The sequence below is a fragment of the Nilaparvata lugens genome, chromosome Y, assembly GCF_014356525.2.
Source record: "Nilaparvata lugens isolate BPH chromosome Y, ASM1435652v1, whole genome shotgun sequence".
NCBI classification, from domain to species: domain Eukaryota; kingdom Metazoa; phylum Arthropoda; class Insecta; order Hemiptera; family Delphacidae; genus Nilaparvata; species Nilaparvata lugens.
In genome coordinates, this window is record NC_052519.1 from 3,156,592 (window position 1) to 3,173,503 (window position 16,912).

At 33.6% G+C, this 16,912-nt stretch overlaps 1 protein-coding gene across 5 annotated transcripts in view; it reads left to right on the plus strand.

Annotated features, from left to right (window-relative positions):
• Nucleotides 1–15,461, plus strand: part of LOC120355228 (acidic repeat-containing protein-like) — a 33,749-nt gene extending 18,288 nt beyond the window's left edge. Inside the window, exon 5 of one of the 5 annotated variants that reach the window (XM_039443565.1) lies at nucleotides 15,278–15,461. Coding sequence is in view for 1 of the 5 variants with exons in the window: in XM_039443563.1 (XP_039299497.1) it covers nucleotides 5,488–5,570 (83 nt within the window). In the remaining 4 variants the exon portion in view is untranslated. Of the gene's footprint in view, nucleotides 1–5,487; nucleotides 5,718–15,277 lie in introns of those variants that run through there. The other 4 variants (XM_039443563.1, XM_039443566.1, XM_039443567.1 and 1 more) reach the window with 4 other exon arrangements.
• Nucleotides 15,462–16,912: the final 1,451 nt, after the last annotated feature.

Here is a 16,912-nt window from a genome sequence, read left to right on the forward strand (position 1 = left end):
GAGAGTGTTGAGGTACCAAGTTAATAAGTTTATTGCTGATATAAGTGAATTGTCTCCGGCAAACAGTCAAGTCAGTTCTATTTATAATATAGTTTGGTTGCACTTGGAAGTTGTATGATATCATGTATGGTTTAAATATATTTTTAGATTTATTCTCAACAAACAGAAGATTTGTTGGGTAGTGTCTGGGACGGCCAAGAGTGGCTTTTATTACATGTCTTTGCAATACGAGAATTTTGTTCATGTACGTATCCAAGGCACTACCCCACACCCTGATTCCATACTGAAAAATTGACTGAGCATATGCCGAGTACACCCGCATCCCCGAGACCGCTCAATTTATGAAACTTATATTATGACATGTCTCAATCTTCTACACAGACTATCAATGTGAGCATTCCACTTCAGATGACATATTCTTCAGTTGAACATAACGCCTAAATACTGTATTTAATCACATCCACTTTTTCTCACGAGCTGCAACCACAGTCCTCGTGCCTCACCCGTTTATATGCATAATAGGCGCAGTCAGGGGAGTGAATTTTAATACCCGTATGTGACCCTTTCAGGGGGGCTGATCTCACTGAGGGTGAGAAGGCCATGTAAACGCTTTTCTTTGCATTTATAGTTAATGAATGTTGATCCAGCCATGACTTCACAATAGCCAGACCCGATCCGGCAATCGCTCCACCTGCCTCCAATCTGGTCTGGTGAAAACCAAGGCAGTATCATGGGCAAATTATATAGTAGTACAGTTATTAATATACACTTTTAAGAGATCATTAATGTATATAAAAAATAATATCGGTGAGAGGACTGTACCCCGGGGAAGGCCAAGCCCAGTCAGTGTAATTAAACTTGTTTCTTTCATTCACAGTGAGTACCTGAGATCTATTTTGCAAGTAGCTTTCAAATAATTTTAGAACTGTTCCTCTAAAACCTATACTTTCCAACTTATTCAAAAGGGACCTGTGAGGGATGGTATCATATGCTTTTGCTAAATCCAAGAATACTGCTAAAGTTTTTTTGTTGCTCTGAAAGTTATCTGTAATTATCCGAACTAAATTTGTCATAGCATCCTCAGATGATTTGCCCTCTTGGAAACCGAATTGATTCTCAGCTAAAAAAATCAATCGTCATTTTATAAGTTTTTCAAATAATTTAGATAAATTGCTTATCAAACTGATTGGGCGATCGGTCACCTGATTTGAATAGAGGAACTATTTTTGCTATCTTGAAATGAGAAGGAAAATGACCCAATTCAAAACATTTGTTGAATAACGCTGACAATGGTTTCGCTATAATATCAGCAATATTCTTCAAACATACATTACCTAGTCAATCCACCCCCGGGGACGAGCCAGATTTCAAGTTTCTGATGATAACTAATATCTCATTGGAGCTCGTTGGACGCATGAAGAAGAAATGTGGACTGTCCGCCGCCAAACAACGTAAACGTTGTGCATCCACTGAGTGTTGTACAATATCGATTCTTTCAGCATAAGTTCTCCCCACTCCAGCAAAATAACTACTATTCAAAATATGTGGACCAATATTGAGCGGTTTATTTGCACGTTGGATGTCTAGAATTTTTTCTATGCAATTCCAAGTTTTTTACTATTTCGTTTAGAATTAGAGATTCTGGTTTTGTAATACTGAAATTAAGTTTTTCTTATAAGTTTATTTAATAAATTTCTATATGTTTTGTACCTAGATTGTAATTAAATATTGAATGGCTGACTGTTTAGTTTCTCATGCAATTTATCACGCTCTCTAATGGATCTTATCAACCCCGGAGTTATCCATTTTTTCAGTGGTCTATTTTTATTTTTATCTGTTCACTATGTAAATAAATGGAAATATGATTTCGTATTTTCATCTCTTTTCAAATGATTTTAGTAATATTACCATGTAATTGATAAGGTACAGGTTCAAAAGTATAGCTAATTCAACGTCTATTTATAGTTGAAAATAATGGATATCACGACGTGCTTTCAACGTCTATTTATAGTTGAAAATAATGGTTGTTACACTGTTTTTTCAACTATTATTCAACGTTGAAAATAATGTGGAAACGGCGGACATTTTTTCGTGTTTTCAACGTTGAATTTCAACGTCTTTTCAAAGTTAAGGTATTACGTGTTTGTAACGTTATTTCAACGTTTCTGTGCTACCTGGGTAGCTGATTTAATATTGCTTAACAACTTACTACAAAATTTATCAATCTTATCATCTAAGTCTATTATTTGATCATTGAAGGAAATTTCCCCAACTTTCTGTTTTTAGCCCTTCTATCATTTTCTTATAATTAATTTTTTCTGTGAAGACCTCTCTTACTTCTTTAAAAGCTGTATTTGGATTTCTCACGTGAAAAGTAGTTCAGAAATGATCAGTAATATAGTTTTTTTGTATAGAGCTGTAATAAGCTCTTATCTTCTTTAAAATTTACATTTCTCCAAAATATGTGATCAATAAATGTCTTTGTTTTACATGAAATTCCAGTTGGCTTATTCACAAGAGATCTTAGACCATACATCTGCATGAGGCTACGGTAGTATATTCATTTGCTAGATTACTATTACGCAAAATATCAATTTATAATCTCCATTCAAGAGAATATTTTCTGCTTCATGAATGTCAGACAAACTTGCATCTAGTTCATTTAGAAAAAGTTCGATATTAGAGGATGGATACCTGTAAATTGCAAATAATGTTATGAAGTGGTTGAAAGCTTTTAATCTAATCGGAATTATATCTGCCTCCGAATTTTCGTAGTTGAGACAATCCACGTCAATGCTATTTTTCACAAAAATACATAATCTGTTACTCCTGTTTAGTTGCCCTGGCTTATCTATAACTCTATAGCCACCCAAACTGTAATCAAAAATTTTATCATCAGTCATCCACGTTTCCGGTAGAATAATTACATAGTAATTTATTTTACAGTTTTCTAAGACATATACAAACTCATCAAAAATTTTCCCCAAACTCCGTATATTCATATGTATTACATTAAAAGCTTCAATAGAATCTGTTGTTGCATCTATATGAAAATAGGGCTCAAAACTAAAAATATCATCACATTCAATAATTGTATCAAAACACTCCAAATCGATCAACTCATTAAAGCTATACGTAGGTACTCATTATTCATCAATAACCTAAAAGAAAAGAAAATAGAAGAATAAGAAAGTGAAACACGACAAGATAGTTGAAAAACAGGAGGAAACTTTTAAGTAAGTGAAATAATATGAAACCTGATGGGAAAATACAGTAAATAAAACCAATGCACTGCGCAATAATAAATTAAGAAAACACTCACATTGACGATCTAATTATTATATTCGCTCAAGTCCTCTTCGTTCATGATTCTTTTTGTTCGAGGATGTTCACTTTTTTTAACAAAAATTTCACAATCATGAACCCAGACGAAAGTAAGCTTTTTATTTATTTATAGATTTTTAGCTTTACCTAGTAGGTAATCGTTTGTAGTTGGGTGAGAGGTGTTCATTCACATAGACGTCTGATCTGGGTAGCTTGTTGCATATATCGGTGGACTTGATGCCTTTCATTTTCCTTGCCATTCAATTTTCCTACTCCTGGAGCTGAATTTCGCCACGATAGAAGAAGATTCTTTGGCGGTTGGCATTCTGTGGACAATCGATAGGTCTTCCTTCTTGAAATCCACGTTTATAGATTTTGCGACAGCCTCCATGACGACCAGTAGATTTTCCTGCTTGGTTTCGGGAATACCAACGATTTCTAGATTATCCTTTCTGGTATACTCCTGAAGATCGTGAATTTCATTTTCCAATTTCTGAACATGCATTTTGGTTTCCGAGTTTTCTTTCTCAAGTTCATTGTACTTTTGTTTCAAACCATGATGTTCGAATGTGAGAGTGTTGATGTGTTTAATTTCATCAGTTTTTGTGTTCAGATTTTTCAGTGTTTTGTTGACTTCGTCCAATTTCGAGTTGAAGGAGGTTTCAAGATCAGTTATTTCTCTTCGAAGACTTTCTATTAGTTCTGAGAAAGATTTATAGTGATTATCCGAATGACCTGAAGTATTTTTATCCTGCTTGCAGTTGTCACATTTCCATGCAGCTTTAGCTTGAGAGTTCATTCTTTAACAAACAAACTGGATAGAAAGTTTCGGCCTTAATCACTCAGCAGACGGTTGGGTAGGGGTACACCGTGTCAAGTTATATTGTTGAATGACCTCAGCATAAGGCATTGTTTCCAATCCTGGTTGTTGGAAGTGGGCCAATTGATACATTAGTCCAGTCAAATGGTCGTTTTCCAGGAAACAGCCCCCAAAGAATTTTTCTCGACGGTTGTATTTGTATTTTGGGGCGCTGAATTCAAATCTGAAATTTGCTGACAGGCCAGAGGGCGGCTTCACCCCCAAAACCCCTAAAATTTCGGACTTTTTTTAATTTTTCCATTAAATCTCGAAAACTTCTAGTTTTTGGAGAAAAATCTTTTCTACAAAATTAAAGATAATAAAATTCCCAATAAAATGAGTGGTCGCGCAGGATTCTACCATTTTTGGTTCCGGAGCTATGAATTTTCAAAAAAGGGGTATTTTTTAAGGGGTTTCAAAATTATGCGAACCTACCACTTCTACCCTATACAACTTGGATATTTTTCTAGTATAGATGAAAAACCATACATCACATGAAAGAACAATTAATTTTTAACAGGATTCCTTAGAAATTTTCAAATTTAGTAGTGGGGGGAGGGAAAAATGAGAAAATGAAAATAATCATTTTTTCAATTGGCTGTAACTTTTGAACGGTATTGGAATCAGAGAATCGATTTATGGGAGCGAAAAGAAGAGAGAATTCTCAATAACCATGACTACTTTTCGGATTTTTTATGCGAAAAAATTGTGATACGTTAATCATTTTCACAGTCTCGCTTATTCAAAGTTGCGTATCTTGTGAATCACTTCAGATAAAAAATCCAAAATGTAGTCATATTGTTGAGAATTTTCTCCTCTTTTCGCTCCCATAAATCGATTTTATGATTTCAATAATGTTCAAAAGTTACAGCCAATTGAAAAAATGATTATTTTCCGATTTATTTTTTTATTTTCACTTCCAAATGTGATCGAATCACATTTCACCTATCTACATCGATAATTGCGTACAATTTGGATAACAAATCCCAACCAAGCAAACCATCCTCTTTAATCTCAACATTGGCGATGAGAAATCTATGTTCAACCTTGAACTTTGTAAAACTTGTGCTCCTATCACAGCTAAATTCATGCCTGTCACACCCTTAGCAACAGCTATCTCCTCTATTAGTTTTACACCTGGAATAGCCTCATTGAAAATAGATATCTCCACTTTTCTTACTACATTCAACTCTATAAATAAAGAGAGAGAATGAGAGGATATGGAAGAGAGAAAGAGAGCATTCAGCAGTAGCCTACAGGGTGGATACTATCAATAATAATGTGTTGCTTTTTGTATGTTTCAGATGAAAAATCCATTTTCTTATTTCTTCTGTCTTTTTTATGTAATATTTTTTCTTTTTATGAAATATTAATTTTTCTCTATTAATTCTCTGAAAAATGTAATTATACAGACCTACATCATATACATTTTATAATGCATTATAAATGATTGTAAAATTCTGATCAAAATTTTCCTAGTTATATCATTTTGTATTTTTGCATGCATTATTAAAATAATATTAAAGCAATTCAAAATAGCCATTATTTCTTGAATGAAAACGACTTAGTTTTGTCAGAACAACTAATTTAATTTATTGAAACAATATGATATACTATAGTGAGGTCCTCGTTATAATGGCAGTGACGAAAGATATGAAAGAAACGTTGGCGAACCTCTGTCTTGTCAATGCCTTCTGTAGACGGTAGCTGATACAGGTTCTTTGATGTAATATTAACTGTTCATTCTCGTTTACAATAATCAATTTATATTTGTTTATCAATCAATAAATTATATTTGTCAATAGTTTCATAATTAAGATAAAATATTTTGTTAATTATTAATTCTACATTGTTAAAAGACGATCTGGCAACAGAGAAAAGTAAGAAAGAGCGCTATCCGCTTTGTTGAATGAAAGACAAAGATAGCAATACCATTGCCAATCAAACACTGCCATTATAACGTGGGCCTCACTATATTTTCGCCTGTTACACCATTATCAACCGATACGTGTATCTCAAATTGTTTTAATAAATAAATTAGCGATTATAACAATATCAAGTCGATTTCATTCAATACGGATATTTACCTAAAATACATCACCATCACAACAGAACAAAAATACAGATGCTTCATTAGATCTGGGGAACGAGATCTAGTGAAACAGTGGCGTAGCCAGAAAAAAAATTCGGGGGGGGGATCATAACATTGTAGTAGAAAGCACTTGAAAAACTTTAAGGACGACACCGGGGGGTGTGGTGGTATGGAATACCCCCCATGAAAGGGAAGTCCTCCCCCAGAAAATTTTGAAAATATACCTTCAATTTGGTGCGATTTTACTCAATTTCCACTTGATAATAAACACAGAAAATACAATAGTGCAAGGAGGAGACGTCAACGAAAAACACTGCCTTCAGGAACACCCCCTGGAAGATATCGATTAATTTCAGTTGATTTAAAGGAAATTTTTATTTTGTAATAATTCTATGACATGTAATTTTCTTCCCTCAAGACATCCACACATTCATCCATTGTGTATGGCGCTCTTTTTAACAGAACCTTCCTTATCCTTCCGGTCATCTTTGAAAAGTTGGAAAAATCTTTAAAATTATGGGGGAGTCTATTTATAATTTTTATTGCGCAATAGTGGGGGCCTTTCTCCAGAAGGGTTAGTCTATGTGCCGGGTAACCGAGGATTGAGCCACCACTCCTCATATTGTAGGAATGATCAAGTAAAACGGATAAAACTTTTTTTTAAGAGAAATTGTTGGGGGTGAGGATGTGGTCCGTTTTATTAAATTACAAAGATTGCGCTGGGCTGGTCATGTTGAGAGAATGGCAGTAGAACATCGAATGCCAAGAGCAATTTATAAGGCCAGGATGGAGGGCAGAAGACGACAGGGGAGACCACGCAACCGATGGAGTGATGAAGTGGAGGATGATCTCCGAAAGATGGGGGTAATAGCATGGTAACGAAAGGCATGTGACCGTGATGTGTGGAGGGCTCTTGTGCGAGAGGCTAAAGCTCACGTCGAGCTGTAAAGCCAGAGGAAGAAAACTTCTTTTATTTTAATAGGTTGATAATATAAAAATCAAAAAACTGAAAAATATTACCAGTAAATAGTTATTTGTATATCTAGAGTGAAAAGTACTGTTTTTTCTCCCTGAGGGAAAAGTTTGAAGCCGAGGCAAAGCCGAGGGCAACAATTTTCCTGAGGGAGAAAAAACATTTTTCCGGCAACTGCGTAGTAGATTTTCTCGAAACGAAAAGGACTGTGAATGCATTCACTTGAAGACTTATCGAGATTTCGTTCACCAGATTAAATAATAATAATATCGAGTGACCTGACTGGCTCTGGTCTGGTGTCAGAGTTTTCAGGTCGCAACTGATAAATTTCAGGGCCTCTGACATGACCTAATGACTGCTTTTTAGGCAGCCGGGACCGACGCCTTAACGTGTTCATCCGATACACGGGAGTGGCCCGAGATAAATATCTTACCAGATTAAATGAAGAGGTCCTGATTTTTCTTTGCTATTAGATACCATCGACTAAATAATCTGAAAAAAATCTGTGCTATACTACATTGCTTCCTGTTGATTGAATTATTGTTTATCAATGCTCAAATCGTAATGCATATTATACTGATATGAAATAAGAATCACATTCTAAGTACCTTTTCACATTCTATAAGTCTGGTCGCATATTGAGACGCAACCTGACGTTGGTCTGATAGACGAGTTATTATCATTATGATCATATTATAGACCTATTTCACTGATTAGCAATGTATCAAAAATTTTAGAAAAACTAGTTAAATCAAGATTAATAAGTTTTTTAGAAATTAATGATATTCTTTCTCCTAACCAATTTGGCTTCCGCAAAGGTATAAGTACAGAATTAGCTGTACTAGAATTATCAAAATTTGTAACTAGCAATTTAGAGGAAAAGAATAAATGTCTAGCAGTATTTTTAGATTTAGCAAAGGCCTTCGACTCATGTTTCCCATGACTTATTAATAAAAAAAGCTTGAGGCAATAGGTATAAGAGGAGTGCCACTTGAATGGTTCAGATCCTACCTCAGCAATCGAAAGCAAAAAACAAAGGTTGAGAACCATAAAATATGAGTGCAAAGGGTTCCATGAAGTTTGGAATACCTCAGGGAACAGTTTTAGGACCAATTTTGTATTCGATCTTTGCAAATGAGTTGTGCTCCATTCAAATTCAAGGTAGAGTTATAGCCTTTGCTGACGATACAGCACTCCTTTTTCAAGGAAAAAACTAGGAAGAAGTGTTCCAAACAGCAGAGATAGAACTCACAGAAATCACTAGTTGGTTAAGAAATAATTTATTGTCATTAAATTAAAAAAAAAACAAAATTTTTAGCTTTTTCTTTAACAAATAGCACAAAACCACTCATGACAACAATGAAGCTTCATAATATTGTGATAGAAATAGTAACAATAATTGTAATTGCCCACTAATAGAACGCTCTGACAGTATAAAGTATTAAGGAATAATAGTAGATGATTCATTGAAATGGAACAAGCACATAACATATACAACTGCCAAAATACAAAGCTTATATACAAATTCTATCAATTAAGGCGTAAAGAAATGTTAAAAACTGTATACTTAACATTAGTTGAATCTCTTTTAAGGTACGGTCTGTTAGTTTGGGGTGTAGCTAACTTCAGTTTTATAGATCCATTATTTAAAGCTCAAAAACGCATTTTGAAAATAATGGGAAACAGGGAAATCCAGTTTCCAACTGTAGAATTATTTATAGAAAATAGAGTACTCAGCGTTAGGCAATTATATATATTATTGTTGTTATTAGGGTATATGAAAAAACATCAAAATAGGGACCATATATCATAAATCATAGCCATAATACTAGAATAAGAGAACGTTACAATCAAGAAGTACCAAGAATGAATACAGCATTTGGGCAAAGATCACTAGGATATTTAGGGCCTACAATATCTAATAGAATACCATTAGAAATCAAAGGAGAGGAAAATTTCAATAGCTTCAAAAGAAAAATTAGACATTGGTTATTCAGTATTGGGATACAAAGTAGTGAGGAACTAATTAGTAAGTAGGATTTGGATTCAAGTAGTATTCTTTTTAAATAAGGTAATTTATAGGTAGAAAATAGTACCTCGGTTTAGTATCTTTGTACTATAGGTGATGCTCAGGGTAATAGATATAGTTTTAGATTTTTTGGAATTTTTGTATTATCTGTTGTAGCATAAATTAGTATTAATTTGATGATAAACTCAACTCATATATTATATAGTGGGGTATCATTTTGTAAACCTTGAATTTGTTATATTATTGAGAATGTATGAAAAATATGTAGTGTGAATTTATGAATAAACTCCTCTGGATGTGTCGTCCAACATCCAGAGAAATTATTATTATAATGTTCACACTGAGACGAAACTAGCACATGTGAACATTTTAATATGATCATAAATATATTGTATTGAATCATCTTGCAGACTCGCGTCGCATCATGTCCAAATTTTCGACAAGCCAATTGCTTCTTATAATTATTATGTGCTTAAAAGCTTGAAAGTGGCTTCAACGAGTCGAAACATGTTGTGCATTAATAAAATGTAAAAAGTACTTGATTATTTTTATTTCTATATTGTAGTACACGTTGTGCTATAATGAAAGGAAAGTCAATATTATACTTATACCTAATTTTGTTTTTTCTGAGGGTGATGCCCACATGAGCTCTAGGCGTGCGTGTGGGTAATGAGGCGGGTGATAATTAGAGATGAGATGAATGGACGTATAGTTTTAGGTGAGTTTTGAACCACCGGGAAGCGATTTCACAACTCATATTCAGAAGGCTGTTGGCTTTAGTGGTCACCCTTCCAAAGGGAGTAGCAGGCGCATGATTCTTAACTTATCTAACTGAACTTATTCTTAACAGCGCGACCACCAAGTCAAATCGCTCCCTAAATAATTAATTATTAATTTACATAGGTACTCTAACATCTTCTTGATCAGCTCATTACTTTATACATCACCTACTGCTACTAGATAAAACTTGGCTAGATGAGACTGAGGCTGGTTGATTGTAGGTAATTCTTATGTCGATAAGATTCAGTGAAACATCAGTAATTCAGTACTTCAATTCTAAATTCCCCACATTTCTTATAATTTGCTAGCTATTAGTAGAATTGAAGGGACTCAAATAGGTTGGTTAGTTGATTGGAGGTAATCTCTACTTTGATACGATAGGTAAAGTGGAACCTTATAGTGATTAATTAACAGTTCACGATTATGTGAACTTTCTTTCTTGATAGATTCTTCAGTTTGTTGAGGATGAGGCCCACATGATATCTGTTCTTGTGCGTATAGGCAATGAAAAGGATGATAATGAGATATGAGAGGTCTTAAAATTTTACAGTCTGTTAGCGGAACTGGCCTCTAGCAGACAGCGTTCCAATGGGACAACCGATAGCATGGCGTTTGATCTTCTTCTTGTTCCTGATTCACGTTATCAAATCAGCACCTGATCAACATTGGTTTTCTATCCTTGTCTTGTCTGTTATTGGTTTTCTATCCTTGACAGACAAGGTTATCTTATATAAGAAAAAGAAGTAGAAGAAGGAATTAGAACATAGCAATAGGAGAAGAAGAAAGAGAGGATAAATAAGGAGAAAGCACATGTGATGAGGAAGGTTGGTGTTGAAAAGTCGGCGGCAAAAGCTCAAATTCCGCATCGCCCTTATCTACGTTATCAGCTTTCCTCTATACAAGGCAGAGAATTGGCAACACTGTTCTCTTATACCCTTCGCCACTGCGTGGACCTCACGAGAGTTTCACTTTGAACTGTCAGGTGTACTGCCTGATGGGGTCGGTAGGTTAGGTTAGGTAGGTGTGAATTCAGTCAACAAGTTTCAATATACTCCAAAATGGACAGGAAAACAATTCAAACTGATGTTTTCATTCACCAAATCTACCGTACTTGAAAACAATTTCATTGGATGAAGTATTTGTATGGCAAAAGGGCAATGGTTTTCTAAGATTTAAAATATTTCTTCCAAAACACTTTTTCAAATGATCAAACCTGAAGTACGCACACTTTTAATGGTACAAGAAGTCAAACCCTCAGTAGCCCCTTGTATGATACAAGGGCTACGGAGGGTTTGACTTGGAACCCCAAACGATATTTTAGGTTGAGTGTAACTGTCTAAACGTGTTTGAATAGAATGACTGAAGATAATCTACCACATCTAGAAGATCAATGGAAAAGAGTGTTTACAAATACACTGTTGGTAGAAGTTGTTGAATGAATGTTGCATTGTTGCAATGAGTGAATGATGGAAGAGAAACACCCCTAGCAAATCTGTGACAACCCACTGACAGATTGATTGGCACCAACAATAGAACTAACAAAACTGATAGATAGGCACTAACAAAACTCTATCTTCTGTTGTGAAAGGTCCAAGAGGATAATTTCCATTCTTCTCTAAGGTTGGCAACATTTCAAATTAGGATAGCATCAAACACGTCTCAGTTGGGAAGGCAGAACCAGTTTTCCTAGCTAACAAAAGTGCAAGTAACATTATTTTCAAGTTCTCAAAAATAGACTGCTTGCCATTGTTTATGTATGCATCACTAATAGTGAATTACTAATCGAAGTTTGTGATAGAATATCATTCGGGCAGTTCGGTTGAGAGGAACAAGGCGTTGCTTCCTTATTCATTACCTGGTGGAGGGTTCGAATCCCGTCGGTCGTTTGATCATCTCATCAACACAAGAGCTCCACCCAGAACTATTTCAGCCTAAAGACATTTAGTTTAAAAATGAAAAACAAGACACAGAAACCCCAAAATCCCAACAAATATGTCACACTAACATATTTCAATCAAAAATCACAATCCATAGCAAACATATTCAAAAAATCAGGCTACAAAACTGCACTTAGAACCAACAACAACTTGAAAACCCAACTAAAAACACGAAAAATAGACAGCTCACAATTTGAAAAGACAGGAATTTATAAACTAAAATGTAATACATGCCCAAAGTTCTATATTGGACAGACCGGCTGTAGCTTCAAAATAAGATACAATGAGCACATAAAAGCAGTAAATTCAAAATCAGAATCTACATATTATGCAGAACATTTAATAGCCTGGGGTGTTTCAGTGATTAAACTGTACTGGACAGTTGGGCCAAAACTTGTGTTAGATAAGACATCGGTTTCCTTTTATATAAATCATGGGTAGCCCTGTATAAATTTATCCTAACATAACTAATTCTAATATGAGAAGGGAAAATATAATAACTTGAAAACATTTTGGCTAACTGAGAAATATGTAATAGGCAATACTTAAAGCATATTACAGAGCTCGAACATGACAAACACTAAAAACTTATAATAGGCCTACTAATAATAAAGAAACACCATACCAAAAATCCAGAATTATCATTAATGCATGAAAAATCATACAATGTGCTCAGGAGGTTAGGTTGAAAGACATCTTATAAATTAGGAATTACAGAAAAATTACCAAGAGAAAAACAAGAACTCGTAGCATATATTGCTTTCACTGAGTTTACATCTACTACAAAATTAATATAAGTTTCAAGAAGTTGGCAGAAATGAAACTTTAAAATAAATTCATCAAAGAACATTGCAACGAGCACATTTCAAGAGACCAGCCCATGGCAGAAGGGAAAGAAAGTCCCCTAGATGGAAAACGGATATGCAAAACAATTAGTTTTGCATTGCCAACTGCACCAAGTAAAACACATATTGAAGAGTTTCATTAATTTAGGTTAGCTCTAAGTCATTGCTGTATATCATTTTAAGATTTGATAATAAATTTATATTTCTCAAATGTATTTTAATAATTTATTAAACCAAAATGGATCTTTTCCAAATAACTATGAATGGATATCGAATATCGATGTTTGAATAAAAGATCAATGTTCGATATTTTGTGTTTGATTAAAATTGATTTACATTAACAGCACCCAATTTGAAATTCTAAAAGTGTCAAAGTATTGTAATATTGTAATATTACAAGCCACAGGACACAATCACAAAAACATACAAACAGATATCGAAATCCTACACATTCTTCAAAAAAGCCAGAGACTCAACACACTAGAACAATACGAAATTTTTAAACACCTCCACTATGACAAATCCAACTTATTAAATGATCAACTTAACTTCAAATCGAATGTAATATTTTCCCACATTTTGGCCACACAGTCCAACCCATAAGAGCAAGCGCCCCTGGTGTCAGGCTGATGAAGCTCCTCTTCAGGAGTGAAATGCATTCCTCAATACTCCAACAAAAGTAAGTGTTTTTTTCAAATATTTACAAGTAACACAGAGTCAGAACTTCAACAAAGTTATTATATAGTGTTTCATCATGGAAAACAACTTCAAGTATTGATTATATTGATGTATCGATTTGTTCAATTTCGTTATTACAATCAACAATCAATATATAACTTATGTTTCTGTATGTATTAGCTATCTATAACCGCGTTAATAATGCTATTCACCGATACTTTACAAGAATTTGAAGACAAATTAAGGGCACATGAAGTGGAAACAACATGCAAATATAATCAGCTTCAATCTGAACTACTTTTCTGTGTTTGTAAAATCTTTCATATTTTTTTCACAAAATATGTGAGTTTTTTTCTTGCATTTAAATTAAAACAAAATAGGCCTACATTTTCATCAATATCAAGATGTAGACGACAGTTACTATAGTGAGGTCCACATTTTAATGACAGTATTTGATCAACTTTGGTTTTGCTATCCTTGTCTATCATTCGACAAAGCCCGTGGTGCTATCCTTTTCTAGGTCCACAACGAAACCAATTATGTTTTTGACAGTGTAGAAATATAATTAATTAATTCAGAGAATCGGCATCACTATTTTTCTATCTTTATCCACTGCCATTATAACGTGGACCTCACTATAGCTTGGAGCAGAGGCAGATATGTAAAATTTGATGTTAACCTTGCTAAATAATTTCGTAGTTATTGCCTTTGGAAGTTCAGGAGTCCTAAATCAGGACTGAAGTACCTTTTCCTTAAGTTAAAAATGGTCAAATGCAATCAAATAAATCTGAACAATTAATTATAATAATACCAAGAACAAATCGATGCATCGATAACAGGTCGCCGGAGTTCCGCCGGCCATGAAAACCACCACTCACCAAAAAAATGGTCAGTTTTTACGGACGCAACCAAAGTAGAACAGTAAAAGACAAACTGGGTCTATTCCTATTTTACATCTATCATTTTTTGGCAGCACTGAACCTGTATTCCTCCACAGAGAAGAGGATTCCTCTAGAAGATTCCTCCTACTTTGTGATTCCTCTTAGTTTGTAGTAACATTAAAACGGCTAAAAAGTAAATAGGCCTATCAAAAGTGTTTATTATAAGAGTATCATTAGTTTTAGTAAAATCCTCTTATTGGGGAATTCCATCATATTCAGGGAATCAAATTTATGGAAACATAATGTTAATATAATTTTTTCTTAAATCTTCTTCTAGTATCTAACTGTATTGGAAACAAAATTAAGATATTTATAGGCTCAGATCAGAAAAGGTGGTCAATTTGCGTTATCTATTTTATATAAGTTAGTAATTCAAATATTATTAATGATCATCATCCTGGCTCTACTCAACAGGAAAATTCTATTGACTGAACCGTTGACTGCTTGACCAGTTACTCGAAATAATTGATAGTTGAATATGATGGATAAAATGGAATACTAGTTATTACTTATACAAAAGTTAATATTATTATTGAAATAGAATTATTATTTTTAAAGCTATCACTAAGCGTTGATAAAGCTATTGCTATTCAACTAAAAACCTAATATTGAATAGATAAATGAACCCAACAATAGATTTCAACTAGTTCAGTAAATATAAGTTATATACATAATAATCATGTTGTGTCTTCGAAAAAAAAACAATTTATAAATTACATTTTTGTGTGATCAGAATATTCAATGATTCTTAATAATATTGTCCACAATATTCAACCAACAATATGAATCTGAACTGATTGACAAAATAATCATTTACAGCTTTGTAGAAAGATGCCACTTTCGACGAGTTGCCAACGTTTGGACAATAGAATTTTTCGGCCGGGGGTGGTGGATTTCCGCAAGTAAACCAAGCTTGTCGTGTGCGTGAAGCAACAAGCTGGATCGAAAATCAAAATCAAAACTTGTAACATAACCTCTTAAATATTATTAAAGTCGGAAATTTCTTTCATTGATTCATTGGACCCTGGAAACATTACTGGGTTTTCAAGTTTAATGTATAAAATTTGTAAAACTATACACCAGCACTTTTTATGCTTCTTCAATTCCTGTTGATGGCTATGATGCAATTTATTGCTCTATGTTCTATTCACTCATGTTAGAATAAAAAATCGAATACTGAAAAAACAGAGTTTCCTTATTGTAGAATAAGGCTGCAGTGCAATCAATAAAAGCCCTACATGTAAGAAATGTTTTAATTTGTTGATAGGCTATTACCAATCAATCAATCTACTCATAAAATGTACAAATACATTTTGATTATCGTCACTCTACATTTTGTCATATTTATAAAACAACACGTTGAAAGAAAAATCAACACAGTCAATGTAAAAATAGGCCTACTACAAAATTACTACTGAACAAATTCCTGAAAGGATAAGGAATACAAAAACAATTGCACATAGATAGGCCTAGTCCTTCAGATTAGCTTTACATTTTTTCATATGTACCGGTAACTTACTATTGAATTTAAATTAGTGGGCAACATATGAAAATATCTATTTTCCATCCTACCTACATTCTTTTCTTTTTAAATAATTCCAAATTATGTTTCTGGACTATTCTGCTAGATCGCATATTATATAGGCTACAAGTGAATGAATACATCTATGTTAGAATTCAGTAGTTTTTCAAAAGTAGGCAGGCCTACATAATTACATCATAAATGTATTGCTCATAAATTGTTAGAGTGCTGAAAGAAAGATTAGCAAAATTTAAATCGCAGGACGGGACATAGGCTTAAAACATTCCTCTGCAGTCTTCAAATGGACATATTTTGCTCCTTCTTTTGCAGGCCTATCTATATCTTTTATGAAAATTTTGAAGATGCCACTGCAAACTATAATTATTGGCCAATTGTTTTCTGCATAAACTACAATAATTGAAATGAGATGATTTCTCAGACATGATGGCTACACTTGTTCATTAATTATTATTTTACAATGACTGGTTCACGAAAACGAAGTAACAGTTATATTTCAAAGTAAAGAAATATAAAGTAATAAATTTGTTGACAGTGTGTGATATAATATATCCCAGAATTAAAATTCAATTTAATTCAATGGAATTGACGAATGCAAATTATATAAAAATCTGCATAATAAATAATTTACACATTCTATGAAACTTATTTAGTAATAGGCTATACCAATAATAAATAGTCTATTATTTTTGCAATTACTATAACCTACTATTAGCTATCACTATATGAAAAATTACTAATAACTACTGATACTATTCTAGCATATTATGATAATATACGGTTAAAAGAATTTATCTTTTTTCTATCTGTATGAACTTGTGACCCCCGTGGTTCAGAGAACTCGCTCAAGAACTGTTTTGCATTGTAATCTTTAAAACCCTCAACTTTTGATTATACAGAGTTTATGAAAATTA